The following is a 24,303-nucleotide window of genomic DNA, read 5'->3' on the forward strand; positions in this document are numbered from 1 at the left end:
GCTTCGGAGTTTTCTTCGTCCGATAATGCTTACCGGTAAGCAGTGTAGGAGAGTTAGAGGTAAAAAAAAAATCAGGTTTTGCTTTCTCTTATGCCAGATATCAGGCATAAAGCCTGATGTCAAGCTTTTCATGTGAAAGGGCAGTTACTTTTAAAAAATGCCAAGCATTTAGGAATTTGAATATTTTTGTCTCTTACTAAATGTATTTCCTTTACAATAATATTATTTATCCATCAATATTATTAAACCATGCCTAGCAATATTCTACTGCTGAGTTTTGTCATGATAATGTTTGATGGTACAAATGTTATAACACAGTTTAGAACAGAATGAATAGAAATGTTTAACGCAGTTTAGGTTACGTATGCAGTAGTTACCTGATAAATGAATAAAAGATATTTTTCTTTTTAGGTTGCAAGTAGAAAACCGCAGTGTAAAAAGTCTGCAGGAATTTGAAAAGAAACTAGATGATGCTCTTAAAGAAAAAAATATTTATATACAGGTAATTTAATTAGTTTTTTTATCTATTTATTAAGGAATTAAAAAGAAATACAATTTTAACCATAATGTCTGGTTCTTGAAGAGAGACTAAAAAATTTGTGCCATCAAAAATAGAGTATTTTAATCAAGATAAAATATTGTTAAAAATTTAGTCAAACTAATAGTAACTTCAAAGGCTGTACAACACAGTTACTTAAAAAGTAATTCAATATTTTTACCTCTTCAGTTTATTTAGCGTTTTGCGGAAACTCTTTCGTTTCATCATCTTTCTTTTTTAATATATTTCTTGATGCTATAATCTCTTAATATTTTGTTTATTTTCAATCACTACACACTTCAAGATTATTGTCTTCAGAAACTGCATCCTCACAAATATTAATTTCTTTTGAATTTTTTGAATTAGCAAATCTTTTGAATCTTAAGAATGGCTAATTTCATCTATTCTCACATCTATTTCTTAAGGAATGAATATTTCAGGCAATTTTTCAATAAATCTCTATTTTATTATAGCTACTGAAAATGTTTCTCAAAATTATTGAAGAAAAGTCTTAAAAGACTTCAAGCAAGTATTTTGAATGCTTCAAAAATAAGGAGGGAAAAAAAACATTTTTGGTAATAAAACAATATTTTATGAAATCAAGAATCATCAAGAGATTTGTTATTAAAGCTTGTGACATTGAGACTAGACTTTATCTCACAATGCTAGAGTTAGTAGAAATTTTATATTCGACAAGTGTATAAACACTTAATATTTAAGCGAATTTTGTGTTCTAAATGTACAAGAATGATAAATATATTTAAGAAACATATGTTTAGGACTTTCTACTTTTTTTCATTTTGTCTATTCATGATCTAGATTTTTTAGACAAGCTTTCAATTATCTAGGATGGGATTATTCGGGATGCTCCCTCTTAAGAAAAGCAGTCTGGAAATGTGTAAAAATACCATTTTCCTCTCAATCCCTCCAGGTGTTACTCATTCCAAATGTATTGTAATAACTATTGTAAACCTAACAGGGTTGGCATGGTTTAGGAGACTATGGCTTATACTATGGTGTGAACCATCCTGTCTAAAATTCTTTTAGTCATCTTATCATATCATATAACACTTTTATTCGTATAATGCTTAAGTGTAAGAAAGATAACATAGAACTAAGACTTCATTGTGAATCAAATTTAAATTTATAAGATGTTTTTTATATATATTAATAATTAAGAAATTCGAAAAACAGGCCGGTTTTTTCGAGGGCTGTAAAAATTTTATTACAGCAATAATTTAGTATATTAAGTATCTATTACTCTTTCCTATTACCACAATACAATACCAGTGATACCTATTCAGCATCAGTAGTGCCAATAATAGTTAATCCTTTTTTTACAGCCCCAGTAACATAAATAGAATAGTATGTGTAAATGTTATATCAAATATGCATCAATTAAAAATAAGGAGTTCTCAATCTAAACTTGAAATTTCATAAGAAAAAAAAGGTGAAATATTCAAGCTAAAGAATAAAGCTCTAACTTTGTTGTTGTTAGCAGTAAAATTTTGATTTTACGCATGGTGTTATGTTTTTATTGTTTCATCTAAGTTAGTATACCAAAGTATTTCATAAGAGTATTCATTACTGTTATTGATTGATATTTCATTACCTCACCTCTTTTAATAGCTGTTTGTCTTGCCAGCTGAGAGACCTTGTCATACTTTCCAATTTCACCAATAACTCAAGATGTTTTGCCATCGTGTAATAGTATTTAGTGAAATAATTGTTATTCTAATTCGTTTTAAACATTTACTATTAAGTAATTAACTTTTCAATATAAAGTAGGAAAAAAAATCTGTTTTTAAAGGGGTAATATCTGTAAATAAAAAAATAAAAAACTCAGAACTTTTATTTAGACCAATATATTGGAATTGATAATTAAGTTCTCAGGTTTAAGAAAAGCATTCTATAGAATGGAAAATAATAGTATTCTTTATTAGTTATAATGAAAGGGTCACAGTATTAAGGGGTTGTTCTTTTACGAACACCTTAACACACCGGCTGATAAGTTTCCGGTCTGACATACAGGTGGTGCCCTAAATGTAGAATTAGTATTTTGTTTAGCAAGTCCTAACCTTCAAATAAAAGGTGTCAAAATTTTATAATGATCTGTAGATTGGTTTTAAAGTTACAGTGATATTAATCTTTGGCCTCAAAATAGGCGTTTGTTTTGACAATCACTTCCTCATTCGTGCTGAATCTCTTACCCGTGAAATTTTTTTTCAAGTCTGCAAACAAGAAAAAGTCACTAGGAGTCGAATCTGGTGAACAGGGTGGGTGCGGGTGAATAAGGGGTGTCTGACACAATGTCAAACAGCTCTCGGAATCATCAATTCGTTGTTGTTTTGGTCAACTGTTAAGTATAAGTGGCACCCACTTCGAAAACAGCTTTCTCATAAACAAATGTTCTTGCAAAATAAAACCTACACGCTCTTTTGATATATTTAGAGTATCGGCTATGTCATGCAACTTCACTTTGCGGTTTTCTATAACAATTTTGTGGACTTTAATTATGTTATCCGGATTAACATCATCTTTAGGGCGTCCAGAGCGTGGCGCATCTTCAACATTTGTACAATTACGTTTAAAATCAGCAATCCAGTCAATAATGATCGATTTTCCTGCTGAAGAACCCAGATAACACTTATCGAGCCAAGCTTTAGTTTCTACCGAGTTTTTCCCCATTAAATAACAATGTTTAATAAGAACACGAAATTCTTTTTTATCCATTGTTTCAATAATATAAATTGGTGTTCGATTAAAATCACTGTAACTTTAAAATCAATCTACAGATCGTTATAAAATTTTGACACCTTTTTATTTGAAGGTTAGGACTTGCTAAACAAAATACTAATTCTGCATTTAGGGCACCACCTGTATGTCAGACCGGAAACTTATCAGCCGATGTGTTAGTATAGCAACCCTTCCATTACTGTTATTTTCAAATTTAATACTTTTCCATTTTTATTAATCAAAATTGATTGAAAATAAATGATTATATTAGGAGCTGGAAAATGCTAAAGAGGAGCTACAAAAATGTAAAGATGAGATGGAGAAGATGAAAACAAATGAATTGAAGGATTTAGAGGAGAAATTGAGCGTCAAACATAAAAATGATTTAGACTCTCTCAGGTCTCGCTTTAAATTAGCAGTTAGCATGACCTCTCTGGAAAAACTTCCGTCTTCAAGTTCTCCTGATTTTGGTGATACAGAGGTAAACCATATAAAATGTTCTAGTTTATTGATACTTTTTAGTAATTGACTTCCAAATGTTTATTGTATATTGCTCATTTGATTTATTTTTAGTATTAATCATTAGAATTTTAACTGAGTGCCCTAGCACCCCCTTTTTATGAGTGCTAAAAATAGGTTAGTGAAAGATGTACTTTGTTGTCACTTGCCTGAAATATGTGTCATTCAATTTGCACCATTGTGACATACCTGATGCCTTGCCATGGCAGGCAAAAATAACCATTTTACATTAAGAACTAATCACCATATCCCTGAATTCCAGCTTGACTTAAAGTTTTCTTTACCTGACAACAATTGCCTAAAAGCTGCTTAGTAGATTCAGGGATGAAAAAACAGGTGTTTTTAATTTTGTGACATCATAAGCCTGGTGTCAGGCGTCATGTAAGAGGGGAGTGGAAGTTTAAGTTCTGAGAATTTATCAATTTATTAGCTATTTTTAAAAATACTGAAATATTTATTTTTATACTAATGGAATGGTAAAAAGCATTTTTAATATGTAACAATAAACACTTTCACAATTTTATCATACAATAAACTTATACTTACACAAAAATGTTCTAAGTCTGCTCCTTTTTGGCATCAAAATTGAATTATTTAAAAATATTTTAGGATTTAGGAAACCATTTCAAGATGCTTAAAATTACTTCCTGAATTCTTTATACAATTATAATTTTTACAAAAGCTTTTATTTAAAATTTTTTTTAGACTTAAGTTGTTATGTGAACTTGAAAAATTCCTTCTTTTGGGCGATGCTAAATTCACATTCATTAATACAAAAACCTTTATCATGTTCTCAAAATTTATTTAATATTTTGTCTCATAAAGAGCTGTTTAAATATTACAAGAAAATCTCACAAGGGGTAGTTCAGATTGTTTAATTTTGATGATGTGGAGAAATCTGGGGGATCTTAACTATACTTAAAGAAATTAAATTCTAATTCATTGTCGAAAATCTCTAGTAAATGACAAAAATTAAACATTTAAAAAATTTTAGTTTAAGGGAAAGAAACTTTACAAAAGATACTTCATGTGTATACTTATCTTCTGAGATCTAAAATTTCTCTAAGCTTCTTCTAGTACGAAATATTTTTTAAGATTATAATATTTAATAGTGATCTTAGAACCCTATTGATTGTTGTGATAAAAATCACTTGGAAAAAAATTTATTTGTTACTAGATATTATATTTGTTATACTATTTATTATAGTGTATACTATACTTCATATTGTTAATTTAAAGCCAGAAACTGAAACTAATTGTAAGTTAAACTTCCAATTAATAAATCCCCCCCCCCAGTTCTGCCAGATTCGAATTTCTGCAAATTGTCCGTAGTTGAGACTATTAAGCAGTCTACATATATTTTTTTAAACTGTTTTACTTAATGTATAATTTCAGGTTGGTTTTTTATGTAATGGGTTTAATAATAATAAGAAAAAACTATTTTAGATATATTATACCTTTCGCAAGTTTTTACTGATTTACTTTACAATCAGGATTGTTTTTGAAATAGGGTGCAAAAGTACTAAAATTTTATATTTGATTATTCAAATCCAAATAAAAGGAAGTTTTTATTTTTATAACTAAATTTTTTTTGTTTAGTATAATAAGGTGTCGTGAAGATGTTTAAGTAAATTGTGACTTGTGTTGTTTGTCATCCAATCTCCTTTCATTCTTAATCAGTGTTTCTATTGTTTCTTTTAGCATTCTGTTTATCATGCTGTAACTTCAAAAATTCTGTGTTCTTCTAATATGTTTCTTTAAAATACTTAAGAGTTTTTTTTTTTTTGCATGACAAGGAATAAATAAAAACTAGAATTAGTTTAGGTCTTGAGTTTCCTTTAAGGAAAAAATCAAGTATTGCATTATTTATTTTGCTCTTGGTGATCCAAAATTCGATTTTTAGGTTTTGGCAACAAAGCTAATGAACTCTGGTAAAAGCCTCATAATTTAAAAAAGATGTAATAAGGAAGAGCTTAAAATAAATACGGTTTAAAAAAATTTCAGAAATACATTTTTCATCACTGAATAGAAAGTAACAATAAACATAAACTTAGCGATAAATTGAAAATGATGATAAATTGAAAATAAATTTTATACTAATTTAGAAAATACATGTATAACCTATTTTTCAATAACAATTATAATTAGATGAAGTGAAGTAACAATTTCCAATAATTTAAAAACAAATATGAATAAGTATTGCAAATATATTTTGGAGTGGCAACTAATGTTGATGGTTAATGTTGGTTTAGTTTTAAGTTAAATATTAAACATATTTTAGAAGCTAATTTTAAAAAGTTTCAAAACTGTTTTTTTTATAAATTTAAATTTTGAAAATTTGTTTTGTATTTCCCTTTAGATATTTTTTGAAACATAGAAAATAGTAAAATTATAATGTGACATTATAACTGTATTAAATTAGTAGAGTATTAGGAATAATAATTAATCTGCATTCACAATGAAGGTCTCCTTATTGCTCATGCTCAGAAATATGTGAAAAAAATTTAGTGACAATATTACATACCTGATATATGATCTGTAAAATTTTGAATAATTAAAACGTGCAAAATTAGCAAAAAGCTAGTTTTGAACCCCCCAAAAAAGTAATCTCGCCCAAAAATTATAGTTCTGTCACAGTTTCCCAAAAATTTTGGTCCTGTCTCAAATGCTATTCTTATAATGTTAATAATACCAATTTAGATCGTTTGTAAAATTAGCAGATGCTTGCTTCTGTCGTTCAGAAATTCCATTTTAAAAAAAATTAAGTTTTTTCGTTAGGAAAAGAAAAACAGTAGCGCATGATGCTAAAGAAAAAGAAGAAAAAAATAGGAATGTGTCATAGTTTGGAGAAAATGTCTAAAGTAGATACTATATTAAGCAGAATCATCTGTTATTTTTTTTCTAAGTTGTTGCTATGAAGACTTTCTTTATCGTCTGCAATTGTGATGTAATAATTGTAATATTGAATGGAAATAGTTGCAGGAAATTGAAGTCCCAGTATTTCTTTTGTTAATTTTTATGTCGAATTCAATTTTCCAAGGCATTATTTGCTTTGAAATTATTGTAATATGAGGCTATAATTAGAACAAATTTGTTTTAGTCTCTTGAATGCTTAGAGGAATTACAAAAAATCATAGCTGAAAGTCGAGAAAAATGGGAATCTGTTAAATTAAACATAGCCAAAGAGGAACACGCCAAAGAACTTAATGCCTTGAAAGAATCTTTTGAAGAGTCTCAACTTAAACATGAAGAAGAGAAGGTGCAGATTATTGCTGCAATGCGATCAAAACACGAGAATGCTTTAGAAAAACTCAAATCACGTATAACTGCAGAAAACCAGGTATTTTCAATTTAACTAAATACATTTAACTTTTTTTCCAGCAATTTGACTGTTTTGTACTCTAAAATAAAATCTAAACTATCTATAGTAAAAATTTAGACTTGAAATAATTAATTGAAGTTCAATGTATTTAAAAAAAAGATCTGTTTATAAATAAAAATAACATTTTTTTACTAAAAATTCAAATTTTTCTTGCAAAAGATTTCATTAGGAATACTGCTGCATGAAAACTGTTATAAAACACATCCTTATTCTGCTTCTTTATCCTTACTCATTTATATACTTTATCTGCTGTGTAATTGTGCTCTTCTTTGTAATCAAACGCTGTTTAGTTGGTTTTTGTTAATTTTAATCCATGTAAAATGCTGCAAAGAGAATGATAGACTTCATTAAGTGAATTATTGAGTATAAAGATAGTTAATAATTAAATCATATCTAGTTTTAACGTATTCAACAATTAAAAATTTTTTAGGCATTATTAAGTTAAATTTAATTCTGCTAGAACTGGGTTTTAGGTTTCAAAATTTTTTTCTTCCAGATATTTATTGAGGCTGTTTCAAAATTTGATGGAAAGGTTGCAACATTAGTATTTGTTATTGTGATTGTGTATTGTCAGGATATCAAGCTTAATTTTTTAAATTTTTTTTTGACATTTAAATAATAAAATTTTGTTAAATATGAAAAAGGGTTCAATACGATATCTATAAATATAAATTTTGGAAAACAAGTTGATAACAAATTCAACAAATCATCTATTAGGAAAATTAAAGTATGAATGCAAATAAAAACTAGTAATATATGTAAATTTTTTTTCTTAATTTAAACTTGAACAAGTGTGCCCAAATCTTTTTTCAGATCTTAAAGTAGAATTTTTATGTAAAGCTGATCAAAGGAATTTTTAAAAAGCTGATGAGTGAGTTCAAATATGAGAGTTGTAAATAAAGTAAAGACAGCATGGATTGAAGGTGTAAAATTGTAATTCATAACTTTGATATAATCGCCAAAGTTTTATTCTGTTGGTAAAATATAGGTCATTGTTAGTTACGACTGAGTGCACTACTGCTTCAAGCTGATGCCAAGCTAGAAAATTAAACTATGCTATGCACAAATTGCTTTTACTTACTGTAGATACATCTTATACAGCAACATATACTTTCCATAATGATTATGATATTCTTTATTGCATTCAAATGCATTTTGAAAATTAACAATCTCGATTCAATTTATGGCAGCTGATATCAAGATTTAGAGTAATAGAAAATCGACAACAGCATGATCTTATCCCCAATCTTCTATGACTATATGGATTATGTCGACTCTACTTTATTTACAATACTCATATTTGTAGTATATTTTGAAGTTTTCCTAATAAATCCTTATTTTAAATTTTCTGATAAAGTTAAAAACCAGATTACTGTTCTTCCAATGTGTGACTTTTTGAAAATAATGAACTATTTTTTAAATTTGTTAATGATACATCTTTTATTCGTTAAACATGCAGAATTATTGTGTTAATTTCTTTAAATATTGTGTTTTGTTGTTGTTACATGAACTTTTTTATTAAATTGATGTGTGCCTTATTTCAGGTATCATTTAATGAAGCAATTAACAGTTTAGCCAAGGAGAAGGATGCAATTATTGAAAATTTGCGCTCCTCTATATCAGTATTGGAAGCTAAACAAATTGCGCTCAAAAGTATGTTGAAAAAGTTTATTTTTCAATCATAATATTTAATAAAAGCGTATTGCTTTCATCTCAGTTACGTTGGATTATTCAGAGTAATTCCGGTTATAATTAAAGATAGTGATCTAAAGCACAACTTAATAAGTGAGCAATGAGTAAATCAATAAAATGATTGCAGCAAATGAAATTATGTGTTATGTTCTTATAAATTTTAGTTTTGCTCTTAACTTTACTAGATTTTTGAAGGGAAAAAATTATTATGTGTTTTTCTAATCTTATTTAGAATAAAAAAACTTTTTTTTACGCTTTCTGAATTTAATGACTATATTAAAAATGTATTTGATAATTTTGAATGTTATATGATAATTAATTCTTTTAGCTTTATTATAATTTTCCATTTGTTTCGATTTTTAAAAACAAAAGAGCTAATAAATTTTTATGGATGCGTATTGTTGTATAAAATTAAGTTTTTTTCTTCAAAGTTCACAAAGTATGTTTAAGCAACAAATCTTTGACGAATATGGCTAAAGTTAAGTTGGCAGACTGATGCAATGATGATGAAGAACTAATTCATTAAAAGAGATTTATTTTGTACTAAAAGGACTTTTCTTTTAACCATGATTCTCTGTCGCTTTTAAATCTCTCAACAACAAAAAAAATTTTTAATGAATTTTTTTTATTACCAATTATTATTTTTTTTGTTGCAATATGTGAAGATAATCCAGAGTACAAAAGGGGAATGAAAAAAATAAGCTGTAGTTGTGAATGATGCCGAAAGACTAATGCGAGAATACAATAATATTTTCTGAAAAAAATGAAAATAAACAATATATTTATGCTAAACATAGTCAAACATACTAATTTCATTTTCAGAAAGAAGAAAAAAATGTTGAATTTTTAGATTTTATGTAAAGTTTTCATTGTGGTTCTGTTGTAAAAGTGATGTATTATTGGGAAAAAAAAGAATATAAATTTTAAATTTTTCAATAAGTGTTCCAACTCAATAAGTTTTCAATAAGTGTTTTGTATTTATGTGTTTTTGTTCTCAATAAAGTTATNAAGTTTTCATTGTGGTTCTGTTGTAAAAGTGATGTATTATTGGGAAAAAAAAGAATATAAATTTTAAATTTTTCAATAAGTGTTCCAACTTCAAGGCGAGTGAGGATCGTTTTGTATCTTGATGAAGATCACAAGTGAAATTTTGCACAACCAGTATTTTTGTTGTTTGGAACATCATTAGGGGGTGGTAGCAGCAAAATTTTGACTTGTTTTGGAAAATAGCATATAATCAAGGGTCATCCCTTTTTATATATATATATAGTTGCAATCACTTTTTAATATTTTCTTCTCAAAGCTTCCAAAAAAAATGTCATATTTATACTTTAATATAGTTCATTTTAATACGTATCTAGACTGGATTATAAATCTTTTCTCATTTGCAGCTTATTTAGATCAGTTCCGACCTTCGTTGTCTCCTATAATTGGTGAAGATGTTATAACTCAAAGTGAAACTGGAGCCACAAGGTAGAATATCATATAACTGTTTTAAAGTTAACTATGCCTGCACTTAAGTATTTATTATTTTCAGAAAAAAAATTTAAATTATCAAGAGCAGAGGAACTAAAAACCTAAATGCATCAATTTTGCTTTGCTTTAGATATTGCTAAGTTAATCTGGTTATGTGAATTGCGGTTTATTGATCTTCTTTTGTAAATTTATACAAAATTTTATTCTATTTTCATAAATGTTATGCTCATAGGAAGTCACGTGTCATGAAAGGTTATTTTTTAATCCCCTATTTAAGAAGCTTAATATTGAAAGGATTCCACTCTGCATTGTAACATAGTTACTGCAATGAAGTAATTATCGCCAGTTATAATTAAATTATATTCTTAACATATGTACTTTACATTGTCATATAAACATATGTCATTACAGAAATTGGTTTTCTTCGATGTATAATAAATTTTATCAATAATGAGGAATTTGAGTTGCAATTACTTTTTTTTAAATGGTTAAATAGTTTATATTTTGATTATTTATAGGAATTTTATTTTAAATGTGCTTTAATTTACATTATAGTGCTTGTGCAAGAAGTGCAGATGAACTCTTTTATTTTAATAAATTCAAAACCGATGTTGAAGCCTTATTACAACTGACTGATACAACGTAAGTATGAATTTAAGTAGTACTTATGTGCGATTTAAAATAATGTAGGTTGAATTGTAGAATTTAAAGTTGAAATCTTGGAATTTTCAATTCAAATATGCAATTATAATGGCATTACAATTGTTATTGAATTGTAAGATTATTAGACATTATAAATTTATAATTAAAATAATTAAAAAAAATTTTTTTTTTGCAAAATATGTACAGGCAAAATATTTAGTAAACAAATACATAGCTTGCCAAAGTATTATATATTCTTTAAATATGTGAAAGCATGTAATTATTTTCAATTTTCTTTCTTTTTAAAATCCATATTTTTTATTAAAATATATTTTAGTTGGCTGTTTATTTGTGCAAATAAGAAATATGCTGTTTTCTTATTACATAAAAAAGTCTAAAAATATTTTTATGAAGAAAAATTAACTCTAAACTAGTAGATGGATTTGTTATAGGAAGTTTAATTAAAGGAATAAGGAAGATAAAAATTGAATTGCTACATATCCTACACTGAATTGAAAGCATTCATACTTAGTAGAAGCACAATATTTATTTTTGTGATTATGCAAACTGGGTTTATTTACAAACATAAAACAGGAATTGATTCTATATATTTTTAAATTGTTAAATTATTTATTAAAACCAGACTTGCTAACCGTGTTATGGAAGCAACTTTGAAAAGTTCCCATGTCCCATAAATATTCAGACAACAGTCAGTTTGTCCGTTAAGTTGGTTATAGAGTTTAAGTCTTCTGAATTTTGAGATCAATGGCATGATGATAATAATGCAGTTAACATTGCACACTGGCTATCTTTATTTCTTTGACAAGTTGGTGCATAGTGATTTAATTGCATATTGGTGGACTTAGAGCTGTCATTGGTAATTGAATTGTGGTCATGCGCAATGAAAACACAGTGCCTTAACTATTGTGAATTGATGGCTCACAAACACATTTAAATTTTTTGAATATAAACCCTTCATGTATAATTAAAGATATCTTTTTCCGTCCACAAATTATCTAATATTCAAAACCTATATATCTCATGATTCGACTAAGGATCTCTACATTTTTTACTTTGTTAGTGAATGCTATCAAATTATATACTATATAATTAATGAATACTTGACTGAATGTAAACAATAACAAGCTTCCTAAAAGTGAAAGAAATTTAGAAAATTCCTGGTGTATCCCTCCGTTTATGTTGCGCTTATGAGGCAATGTGTGAATAGGCTTAATATTCCAGGAAGTTTTATTATTGTGATTTGTGTTTCAATTTACATGTAATTTTACCATGCATAAGAATTTTCTGTAATTTATAAATTCTAGCAAGTCGTGATCCTGAAACTAATTTAGCAAAATTAATATCACAGCATAAAAAAAGTGCAAGGTTGGACATGTTTTGAGTGTTATCCCTTATTTGGCTATATTTGTGTGAAATAGCACCGTTAGCTATTTTTTGGGTAGCATCATAGCTTGCGGAGTCTTCTGAAATCATTTGCTGCTTGTTTCATTGAAAGTTAGATTGAAGGAACATGTTATATTGAAAACACTACAAGTATAATAATATTGGATGGTGCATTTTTTCAAGCTCAGACGTAACAATCAGTCGAAAGAAGTAGCATAGAAGTCTTTCCATAAATTTTAACCCTCTTTACACGGTCAACCACCCATAGAAGAAAAGGGAATGGGTATGAAAAAGAATAGACTATTTTTAAATAGAATGTCCAATTTTTGAAATTGTTTTGGTTTTTGCTAGAAAAAGGAACTAATGAATGTGATAATTAAATATATTGATAAGCAAAAATAAGTAGACATATAAGTGACATATATATTTTTGACTTAAAACAATTGTTCATAAATGTGTTATAAATATTAAACATTTCTTTCTTAGGAAAAAACCATATCAACAAACACGCAGCTCTTCTGATTCCTATGAGAGCTTAAGAAAGGTAATAGCTTAAAAAATGCTTTTGATTTGCTTGATTTTAACTAATTTATTTTTACTTAAATATTACAAGCAAAGCACTATATTGCACTTATATCATAGCTGCCAACTCTACTCGATTTTACCAGTTTCTACTGGTTGAATAAAGTTCTCTTGGTTTTTGTACATTTTAGAAAATTTCACAAAACCTAAATAAATTTTAAAAAAAAATTCCCATTGAAATGGAATTTTTACACAATTCATTGCTTGCTTGATTTTTTAATAAATATTACTAATACATAATTAAACGAGCCTCAATTGTAGTAAGCAGTTAACAGCTTTTCTTTCTTTTTTCTTGTTCCAAAATTTTCAGTTTATTTTCATTCAGAACTCCCTTTTTAAATTAATTAAAAAAATTTTATTTTTTTTATCGATAAATAATAAGTTACTTGTTCATTTCTATTCAAAATTATGAGTTAACAGAATAAAAAGCATTTTTTGATGACAGTAAAGTCCGTCAAATTCCCTATATGTAAAATATTTGGTATGTTATGACACATTTGTATTATTTCGTAAAATCTACTGGATTTTTTCCTTTTCATGCTGGCAGCTGTGTTATATGTTCCTCATTTATGTGTCTTTTTTATTTATACATTGTTTCTTTCAATTTTTCAACTCTCAATTTTTCATCCTAAGTCTAATTTTACTTCAATGTTTTAGAAACTTAAAATAAAAGAAGAAGAATATAGTGGCCTTTTATCAAAATTTGTAAGTGTCTAAATTCTTTGTTAAACTTACTTAATTTTATTTATTACTGTGAACAAATGTAAATTAGGGTATTAGTGAACATTTTGAATTGCATAAACTTATTTCTCTAAAAATATGTGTGGTCTGTCTTGTGAAGTTTACTATGTGTTAACCCCTTAACTGCCGCGGGCGTATTTATACGTCTCGGCCAGACGATGCGTTAACTGCCGCAGGCGTATATGTACGCTTTCGCGAAGTACGATGCTTTGCATTGCGCTGCTATAAATAGAGCTACACCCCCTACTTCAGAATGCAGTAAAATGGCCTTGAAAGTGTTTGCTTTGCGAATGTATTACTAATTTCGGAGGAGGGGGAATGGGAAAAGGATGTTATGGAAAAGTGATATCGTATTAATCGCTTGTGTGTATTTATTTGAGTAAGGTTGGGTTTATTCTTTTTTCGCTTTCGTTTCCCGTATGTATTTGGTGCTTTTCTATTCTTTTCATCAACGTCTTCAAAGAAAATGCATTGCGAAAATGTGCTGTTTGTTCAAGAAAAAAAATTCGTTGTGAATCCCGCTATCAGTGCGATGAATGTGATGTTGGCTTATGCGCCCAACCATGTTTCAGGATTTATCATACAACAGCTAAGTTTTAACATCTTTTATATTGTATTTTTATTATTTAATTTTAATTTTGTATTTTCTTTCTTTCCTTTTTCTTGTCTTGTAAAAGTAAACTGTTTTTAAATTGCAAAGCGTGCATCATTTTTTCCCACCAAAACACCGTGTAAGAAAGTGCACTTGAGTGAAAAACGGTGGCGCTGAGGAGTGAATCACGTTAATTTTACTCGGCAGTTAAGGGGTTAATAGAATATTTGGTTAGTCATGGTTTTTAGTGATCTTTAAAAATTTTATTCAAAATGTTTGCTTTTAATGTATTTCATTAATGGCAAACTAAGTATCAAGTGTTTTACAGCACAAAAAAGTGAGCTGTTCAAAAATTTATATATTACCATATTACACACCAGCTATTACTGTAAAGCACCCACAAAATATAGTTTTTTTTACACTAACTTATATTTGCATTGTTATTGAAGTCTATCGCTTGAGAGTTTATATTAGGGGTGCCCAGTTTGCGGCCTGATTTACCAAATTTGTTCCTCAAATGACCTTCAATCATCTAACTAAAAGTTCGTTGAGGAATGTCCTTGTAATTGGAATATATTAATATTCATATATTAATATTTCATTGTAATTGGAATAATTAGAGATTTATAAGAGTCAATTAAATAATAAAGATATGATACATCTCTCTAGTATTAGTAATATAGGACATTTGTAGGTTAAACCTTTTTAGTCATCTGTAATTGAGTATCACTTTTATATCCTTTTACTTTATTGTATTGTTAAAAATGATGATCGTTGTTTTCCTTTTATTTATTTAATATTTGAAGTTCATTTTTCTGTATAATAGAAACTGATTAGCATTTTATACTTTTATTTCATTATGTTTTATACTTTCCAGTTAGAGAAGTAGAATTATTTGTATATTTTTATCAGTATATATTTTAATATAATAGCATTCAAAAGAATTGTTTAACTTGTATTTATGTCATTATATTTCTCTATGGTCTCATTGAAAAAGTTTTTGGCAAAACTATAATATATTTGGTCGCAATGTATTTCAATAAAAGAAAACAGAGTATCAATAGTTCAACAGAAAGGGAAAAAATGAGCTTTTTAAAAATTTGAGGGGAAAAGCTATCCAATGAGTTTTCAATTTTTCAGTTTTTGTTTTAGTAGTTTTTAAATTTTAATTTATGCCTCAAATTTTTATTAGCATCATGATTTTTTACAAATGAACAAATTTTAAATATCATTTTACCTACCTGGAAATATATAAGAAATTGAAGACTTAGAATTTAGAATATTTTAAAATTTTTATGATAGCCTGCATAAATTACTAATCCATAAAATGCCAGTAATTTTTTCCCCTTATATGTGATATAAGAGAGAGCTAAATTATAATTAATTTGATTCCTAATTTTTTTCTGAATGTATGCAAAATAATTTTTGCATCTCATTATTGTAAAATTCCTTATTCAGAATTCTTTAGTTTTTAAAAATTAAATCAAACCTATGCAATTTTTTTAAAAAAATTAAATGCATTATTTTATTCTTTTTCTGCTAATGATTTCTCTTATATCTCAAGAACTAACATTAATAATAAATGAAAAAAAAAGTTTATTTTTAAAAAAACTAACTTAAAATGAGCTAAAAATGGAAGTTTAATTTTTAAATATTTTCTGAAATGCTTAATGGTAAAAACTGTTATAAATAATGTTTTTCTCTTAACTTTCTTGATAGTATAGTGAGTTTCTTATGTAGTACATTTTAGTATTATCTTAGCTAAAGATTAGTGGTTATTATTCTGTAAAAAATAATTTAATTCATATAAGAATTTAGTCATTTTTTTTAAAATTTAAATATGTTCTTTAGAAACTTATAAATAGCTAATGAAACTAATTTGTTCTAGATGAGTTCAAGTGCCAGCATTAGTAGAACACCTTGTGTCCATTGTTCCAATAAGCTATCCATTTTAACGTAAGTATTTAAAGCTTATTGATTTCATGTTTCGTGATGAATTTATAACATTGAAGTGAATTTCGCTGCTTTTGTTTTTGAAAAAAGAGTTCCGTTTTCAAAACCTATCAATCTTTTTCTTATATCAAGTACACACAATATTGTACTTTTTCAAGTACAATATTGTGAGATTCCTCTCAGGAATGAAGGCTGCTTCATAAAATTCAAGTTCTTGAATTCGAGAAATTAGAATAATTTCTCTGTCCTTGAAATTGAATGATTCGTTGACAGTATCAAGTTCCCGAGTGTCACTGATTGGTTAGATGAAAAATCGGTGTATGTGCATTGGTCACATTCACGATTATAAAATCAGACTTACATGAATGACGAAATTGCAAAATATAATCATAACAACACAAATGGATCCTAACATATTAATTTACTTAGGTCAGAATGTATGAAAATGGACAGCAAAATGAAGTGATCATATGGCCAATCTTTGACGTCATGAAATTTTAAAAGCTGATGGGTTAAGAGAAGAAAAATTTGGATGGGAAGTAGAATATGCTATACTATTATCCAAGGGCTTGTAATCAGAACTTGAATGATTGTTTACACAATCCAAGCTCCAAGAAAAACAAGTTTCCATCAATTTTAATCAATCTGGTTCTAAAAACTTGAACTGTATAAGCAGGCCATATTATCACTTAAAAGCAAAATAATATGTATGGTTTTTCTCAAGCCTGGGCTTTCTATATGGAAGTAAATCCTGGGCTCAAATACAAAAATATTTGTCACTCTGGACAAGAGAGTTATCGAGAAAATTTTTTGATCTTGTCAATGATAGTGGAATATTATAAATTGGAGATATTGAAAAAATATTAAGACAGTGATATAGTTTCTGACATTTAAGATAATAAGACTGGAATGGTTGAGTCACGTTCAGCTTATGAACACTAACAGAGTGGCGAGAAAGGTTTTTGACTCAAAACCTGGTGACTCTACACCACGTGGAAGATCAAAGAAAAGATGGTTGGATGGTGTTGTGGATGATATAAACAAATTAAAATCTGGTACTTTAATGCTCAAAAACATGAGGAACGGAAGGCTATTCTGAGGTAGGCTCTTGTCCTCAAGGGACTGTTAAGCCAATGAGGATGGAATAAGGTTATGCTTAGTTTTGAATAAATAGTGTTCTAAACTGGTAACCATATTTTAAAACATTTTTTTTAATTAAAAAGTCATTTAAAATGAACTATTTGCCTAAATGTAATTATTATTCATTCTAAAATGGTGCAACAAAGCTTTACAGGTAAGACGGATTAAAAATTAAGCATGAAACTAATAATTTTAGGTACACATACGTGGACCTCAGGCTTTCAATAAGCAAAATAATAAAAATATTTCAAATGTTAAATTGCACCTAAAGTAGGAACAAATATGCATATTGTTATATTATGAGCTATTTAAATACAACAATGAATATATTTAATAATTAGAATTTTTTTAAAATAAAAATACTAAGTTTTATTTTTTAATGAGATAATCATGCTGAATGAGATTTAATGCAATACTGCATTCAATCTCAGTTTCAAAGCTATTTTAATTATGCAAACCATACAATATAAGTAATTTTTGGAAAAAAATCTAGCATTAATTATAAAAAATTCTTAATTCTTGGGGGTAATATATCAAAATTATGGAAGAAAACACTAAAAATTAAAGTTATTAAATGTATGTACTATGTTAAAAAACAATTAATTAAAATACATATAAAAATATTACTAAATAAATAATATAAAAGCTATTATATTAAGCTATGTTAATTATGCAAACCACCCAAAATAAATAATTATTGATCAGAATCTAACATTAATTATAAATACTTAATTTTTAGGAGCAATGTTTCAAAATCATGGAAAAAACACATAAAGTTAAAGTTATTAAATGTATGTGTGTATAAAACAGTTAATTACAATGCAAATACAATTACTACTAAATAGATATAAAATTAAATTCTCATAATACTATGAGATTTCACTTGACTACTACACTGTCATATATTTTACCTTATGTACTAAGATACATATACACGCAGCTTCATATTCTTGACTGTAATATTTCTCAATATTAAATAAACATAAATTTAAAAACTTCATATAAATCACAAAATTACTAAGTAAAAAAAAATTATTTCCAGAATAACTAAATTATATAATATTTAAAATTACTTACTTTTTTGAGCACAAGGATTTGGCATCATTTTTCAAAAATCACTTTTGTTTATGTAGAATTCTATCCAAATGATTTACATGCTCTGCATCTATTGCAATCGCCAGAAAGCTTAAACGTTGACGAATGTTTTAGTGAGGGTAAAACTTTAAATTTTCTTATAGCATATTTTTAGAAGCGAATATGTGAATCAGGGTAATGAAGAGGTTAAGACAGGTTTTTGCTCAGGTCAGCGAAAGAAAGGGAACTGAGAAAGAGGGAAGTTCCCTTAACAATTCTAATAAGGCGATATTTCTTGTTGCCATTGCCGCATACTGCCTTAGACTTCGTGACAAGGGGTGTTCTCACTACAGACAAACTATAAAGAAAGAAAAGGCATTTTTATATTTGTCTTGTTTTTATCATTACAAACCATTAAATGTAAAGGCATGAAATTAAATATTTTGTTATGGAATTTCTCCATCTCATATCCCAAGCTTTGCTTACGTTTGAAATTAATTTGTTTCTTTAATTTGAATTAGATGTGAACCTGGAGAAACTGTACTTGTGTGCTATGAAGATAAGCTAGAGCATTACATTATATTTCACTTGGGGAACTATCTTCATTTTCTTCATTCAGATAGCATTGCTTCTTTGGATCTAAAGAGTCGTAAGTTTGGTTTGTTTAAATTTTTTGAAATTGTATATTGTTGCTGTATAATGTATTTCTGCTGATAATTGTTATTCTGTTGCTTTTTATTATTACATTCAAAAATTATTTTTAACAGCGGGAGAGTCACAGAGATGGATAATAGGAACAGTAACTCATAAAGAATTTTGTGTTACTAAAAAGGTAAAATATTCTTCTTTTTTATTTTTTATTCTAAAAACTATGCTAAAAATTTCAATGCATTTTATTGCTGTTACATGGTACTGCCAATGTTTGGAGATATGTGTCTGCTATCAACAATTCTATTTTCGGAAAATTTTGAAATGAGTAATGGAATATTAAAACGAAATTTATTTCATTTTTTAATTTGTGAATATTTTTGATCATTGCAATTTGCATGAAATGCATTTGATAAAGTAAAAACTACACATTATTTCTTGCATCAATAATCGACTCGGAAAAATTGATATTTGTAACAATTTATTTTATATAAAAGTCTCCATATTTTATAGCTATTCATTTATACTTTATGACCTAGAATTATTGTAATTTAAGTTTTTTTAGCATTGTAATTATTTAAAAAAAATTGAAATAGGTGCATTTCAATGAAAATTTAACATTAGTATATGGTATTAAATGCATAAATAAAAAGCTGTATTCAAAGATTAATCATAACCAGGGTTTTTTGGCTGTCATAATTTTAATTTTTCTTTCTTAATGTGTTTCCTATCATTTTCAGCAATAAGAAGAAAAGAATAGGTTTCAAAACTTTTATCAAAATATTCTTAATTATATATGAAATATGTATAATTATATAAAAATTTCATAATTATAATTTTTAATTGTTCTTAATTACACAGTAGGGGTAAAACTTTCTCTGATTGAATTTTTTTTTAAATAATTTGTATACCTATATATATTTTTAAAATTGATGTTCTGAACTCAAAATTTATTCTTATAGCAGTATAATTTTGAATTATTTTAGGTTAACAACAGGTTCAAACTTACACTCGGAACTAAATTTTACCGTGTGAAGATCGAAAAATGGAGTTGTGGGGTTGCTGCCACTCGTACTACGGCAGCTGCTTTACAACGTAGTATTCAAATTTCATCCACTGAGCAACAACCACAAACTGCTTCAGCCATTCGAAATTCAGAGCAAACTGCAACACAGACACAACCAGCTTGTATAGCTCAAACTGTAGATAGCACAGAACTTACTCCTTCAACTTCCTTTATCCAAGCATCCATTTCTGAGCAACAGCTATCTTCCCAGTCCATTATAGAGGTGCAAAATATTCAACCTACTTCTTCTGGAGTTAGTCAAATGTCAAGTTCAGATATATGATATAATACAGTTTGGCAAAAATGTAATATTTTTTTCTTATTCTCTTTCTTTTATGTTTAAGAGTTTGCACCCTTTCTGTACTCCATAGTACCTAATGATATTATTCGTCATAGCCTTTTCTTCCCATATGGTACTATTATCAATAACTGATATATGCATTTTTACTTATTACATATTTCTTCCTTACAGTATTTTGATTTTTGTGTGATAAGTTATAGTTATTAATGTTTAGATTATTTATACTTAAGTTAAAAGTATGCGTTTGTTGTATGATAATTTGAAGGTATAAAATAAGTTGAAGAACTAATGCTCAAGGTAAGGTTTAAAATATTTAACTTTTGCATCTAACAGAGTTCTCTCTAGGATTAAAAAAGTGCAGGGCGTTTCCTCACTGAAAAGGACAGTTTGAGTTTTGGAAGGGCACTCTAACATCGTTAATATTTATCAAAATGTGTATATGTAGTAACTGAATTATGAAATTTTTAAATTACCCTCTCATACTATTTTAGATTATATTACAAAAAGTAATTCTCTCTCATTATCAAAATATGAGGAAAATTTGGAATTTATAAAAATAATTAAAGGTATATGCTAAAAGGCAATCTCTGTGCATATTTTTTTTTCCTTCAAAAAAAAGTAAACTAATAAAAAATGATTAATTAATAAACTCGCTGAAAGCTTTTTCTGTGATATCTAAACTGAAAATTTTGAGAAAATTAAAATTTTAAGGTGCATATATTTTTAAAAGAAGTATTTAATTAAAAAAATATTTTAAAAATTTAAAATCACTTAAAAAATGTATTAATATCCACCCTCCTCCAAAAAAAAAAAAAAANAGAAGAAAAAAAAAAAAAAAAAAGAAAGAAAGGAAATAAACTTTTAAAAATTTAACCAATTGAGAATAATCCTAACGAAGTAAATATTTGTAATATGATTAAACTTGTAAACACAGATAATTTTACCAATGTGCAATTATTATTTAAACAGTGAATTCCTTTCTGTTCAAAATGGTATGTGAATAAAAAATCAGTGTTTTTAAGGAATGGTGGCATATTTTTACAAAAAGGGCGCATTTGTTGAGATTAAAGGGCAAGCAGGGTGGGCCGACTTTCAAAAAACTCTTTAGGAGAACACTGCGTCTAATGACCAAAGTACTTATTATCTGATTAAAATCTTTATTCTCTTCAAAAACATGTAAATAGGAAATAGTCGTTGACTTGTTGTAAGTGCTTCAAAAATTATTGTTACCTATTGTTAAATATTGGCTTTAATTTATATAATGTTTCTTGATGAAAATTTGTTTTATTCTATCCTAAAGGATCAGGGGAAAAAAATAAATTTTTTTATGAAGTTTATGCTTGAAGAAAACGGAAGGAAGAATTCAATCTAATTATTTAATTTTTAGAGATTTATTAAAATAAAATATAATGAAACATTATTCAAGTAATATAAAAAAATACTGTAATAATGTAAATACAATAATCGAATAAACTGTTTCTGCTGATTTAAACAACATAAAAGCTCTTTCAACAAATGCAGTTTTACAATTTAGTAAATCTGGTTCCATTTTATTTACAGTAATATTGTTCATTTTGTTTAAAGTACTGCACTTTTCATGTTAAAGATATTTTAATTAATAAATTTGAAATATGTTACTTAAGTTAAAAAGAGACAGATTGAAAGGTATGTTTGAAAAATTTAATTGCTTTTATTTTGTGGAATTTTTTTATATTTCGTTCCTTGTAAATAAGCTATTTATTTCAAAACAGCTTTATCTTTGTTCACTTTTTGTTTCAAAAATTGTTTTTTTTTATCACATTCAAACTTGTATTAAACTTCAATTTGAAAATAAGTATAATAATAAAGAATAACATGTTCCTAGTTTTTTTGTTGCTGATATTTTTAAACTAACCTTTGATAAATAAATTAAACTTTACATTTTAGCTCAGTGGTTATCAACTGGCTGCCCGCGAACTAAAATGCATTAATTGTCATTTTTTGCAGACAATTTTCGTAAAAATTCTATATGGGTTTAAAATACTTTTCTCGTTCAAAATAACCTAATTTCTTCATTTCTGTGAAATTTGCCATATCAACGGTGCCAAAAATTTATTTCTCAGGTTTTGCATCCAAGAAAATATTTATTCAAATATAAAAATAATCGTGTATGTTGCTCTTTTTCATTTTTTTTTAATTTTTTTTTTTTGCATTTTGTGAATATAATTTAGCGTGTGTGTATCAGAAATTTTCTCGAAGACATTCTCCAATTTAGCTTTATGAAACCACTCATTTTGGACGAAATTATTTATATCTGTAAATTTTAAAATTAAAATGTAAATATCTATTCTCTGGTGGTTGCAGCAGACAAATCTCAAATCTCTCATTGAACATTTTTTGTGCTACTATGTAAGTTTTAATACCAACCTTTTTAAAGTTTTATATCTTAACAATTAGATATCCGTTGCACCTTAATTGTTTAATACATAGGTGCACATTAAAGTTAGTGTAGCCAGAATTTTTTAATATGCAATTAAATATTTTTAAAAATCTACTTCTTGTTTTAGTTTGTAATTCAATAGTTTTGTTTTGTACAACTTGATAAAAATCTGACAGTAATATTTAATGTTCCTTGAAACATAAAAGAGCAATATATACAATTTTGATAAAGTTGGGGCCCGCCATTTGACTGGTGTTTTTCATTGTGGCCCCGGCCTCATGTAAGTTGGAAACCCTTGTTTTAGCTGATTAAGATAATTTTATATTTTTAATATTTAGATATCCAACTTTAATTATTTTATTATTATTTTTTTTAAAAATTGGGGCAAAATATTTATAAAAATCACTAACTGAAAAATTCTAAACAGTGAACCAGTCTGTTTTATTGCTACATGTTGTAATCATATGTTAAGAATTTTTAAAAAAAATATGAAAATATTTTATTTAAGCATATTTTTATTGATTGTGGTAATAGCATGATGGGAGATATTTATTAATGTTATTATAAATGCTTTGGTTAGTTCTAGTCATAAAATTTTTTATTTCTTAAATTTAAATAAAAATCAATGTTTTCTGAATATTATCATGCAAATTATTAAATAAGAATTTGTATGATAATAAAGATAATTATGATATTTTTTAATTTAGTATTATGTTTTTCCCCCCCCATTTTAATAAAAATTTGTTCCTTTTTTTTCAGGCCAAATGTATTGTAGCAACGTAGAAGATTACTCAAAAAGGATGTACAAATCAAAATTTGCTAAGCAAATTGTATATGTTTGGTTGTTTCTTTACGTTTATTCATAACACTACACTTTTTTTTTATTTTTATAAGTTTTGTCTAAAAAGTCTAGTATCATTGTTTTTTATTTTAATTAAAACATAATAATTAAAATAATGAATTAATTTATTTTTATTTGGGTTGTTTTAATGAGTGTAAAAATGGTTTAGGTATATTAATGATTTTAAAAAATAAAAAGTTACTGAAATAATTAGAAATAAAGAAATTTTATGAAACCTTTTTAAACTGTTCATGTATGGTGTCATTAGGTTTTTAATTTAAATACAACACAAAACTTTAATAATTTATTACAAATATGATACCTTATTATCTGACTGAACATTTTCTGAACCTAAAGATGTTCTTCAACTAGTTCAGTTTCTTCCTGGAAAACTTGTTTTCTTTTTTGTTGTTTTTTGAGAAGGTTATGTGTTGAGTATAAATTTCTGTAAAAATTTGTTTAAAAGTAAAATGCTTGGTTGGTTACTTTAATGAAAGGAGCATATAACTTTAATTGAGAAACCTGTAATGTTTTTATTGTAAAAAGTTGTTTTATCT

The 24,303-nt window shown here is 26.9% G+C and overlaps 1 protein-coding gene across 8 annotated transcripts in view; it reads left to right on the plus strand.

Moving 5' to 3' along the window:
* The window catches only part of LOC107444977 (autophagy-related 17), a 56,463-nt gene extending 32,556 nt beyond the window's left edge, over window positions 1–23,907 (plus strand). For 5 of the 8 annotated variants that reach the window (XM_043049132.2, XM_043049133.2, XM_043049135.2 and 2 more), the window contains 13 exons: window positions 412–502; window positions 3,546–3,755; window positions 6,894–7,133; window positions 8,720–8,828; window positions 10,259–10,340; window positions 10,899–10,985; window positions 12,876–12,933; window positions 13,629–13,676; window positions 16,193–16,260; window positions 18,993–19,120; window positions 19,239–19,303; window positions 20,106–20,490; window positions 23,665–23,805. In XM_043049132.2, the coding sequence (XP_042905066.1) occupies window positions 412–502; window positions 3,546–3,755; window positions 6,894–7,133; window positions 8,720–8,828; window positions 10,259–10,340; window positions 10,899–10,985; window positions 12,876–12,933; window positions 13,629–13,676; window positions 16,193–16,260; window positions 18,993–19,120; window positions 19,239–19,303; window positions 20,106–20,468 (1,549 nt within the window). In that variant the 3' untranslated portion in view covers window positions 20,469–20,490; window positions 23,665–23,805. Of the gene's footprint in view, window positions 1–411; window positions 503–3,545; window positions 3,756–6,893; window positions 7,134–8,719; window positions 8,829–10,258; window positions 10,341–10,898; window positions 10,986–12,875; window positions 12,934–13,628; window positions 13,677–16,192; window positions 16,261–18,992; window positions 19,121–19,238; window positions 19,304–20,105; window positions 20,491–23,664 lie in introns of all 8 variants that reach the window. The other 3 variants (XM_071178944.1, XM_043049136.2, XM_071178943.1) reach the window with 2 other exon arrangements.
* Window positions 23,908–24,303: the final 396 nt, after the last annotated feature.

The sequence above is a fragment of the Parasteatoda tepidariorum genome, chromosome 3 (genome assembly GCF_043381705.1).
Source record: "Parasteatoda tepidariorum isolate YZ-2023 chromosome 3, CAS_Ptep_4.0, whole genome shotgun sequence".
Classification (NCBI taxonomy): Eukaryota; Metazoa; Arthropoda; class Arachnida; order Araneae; family Theridiidae; genus Parasteatoda; species Parasteatoda tepidariorum.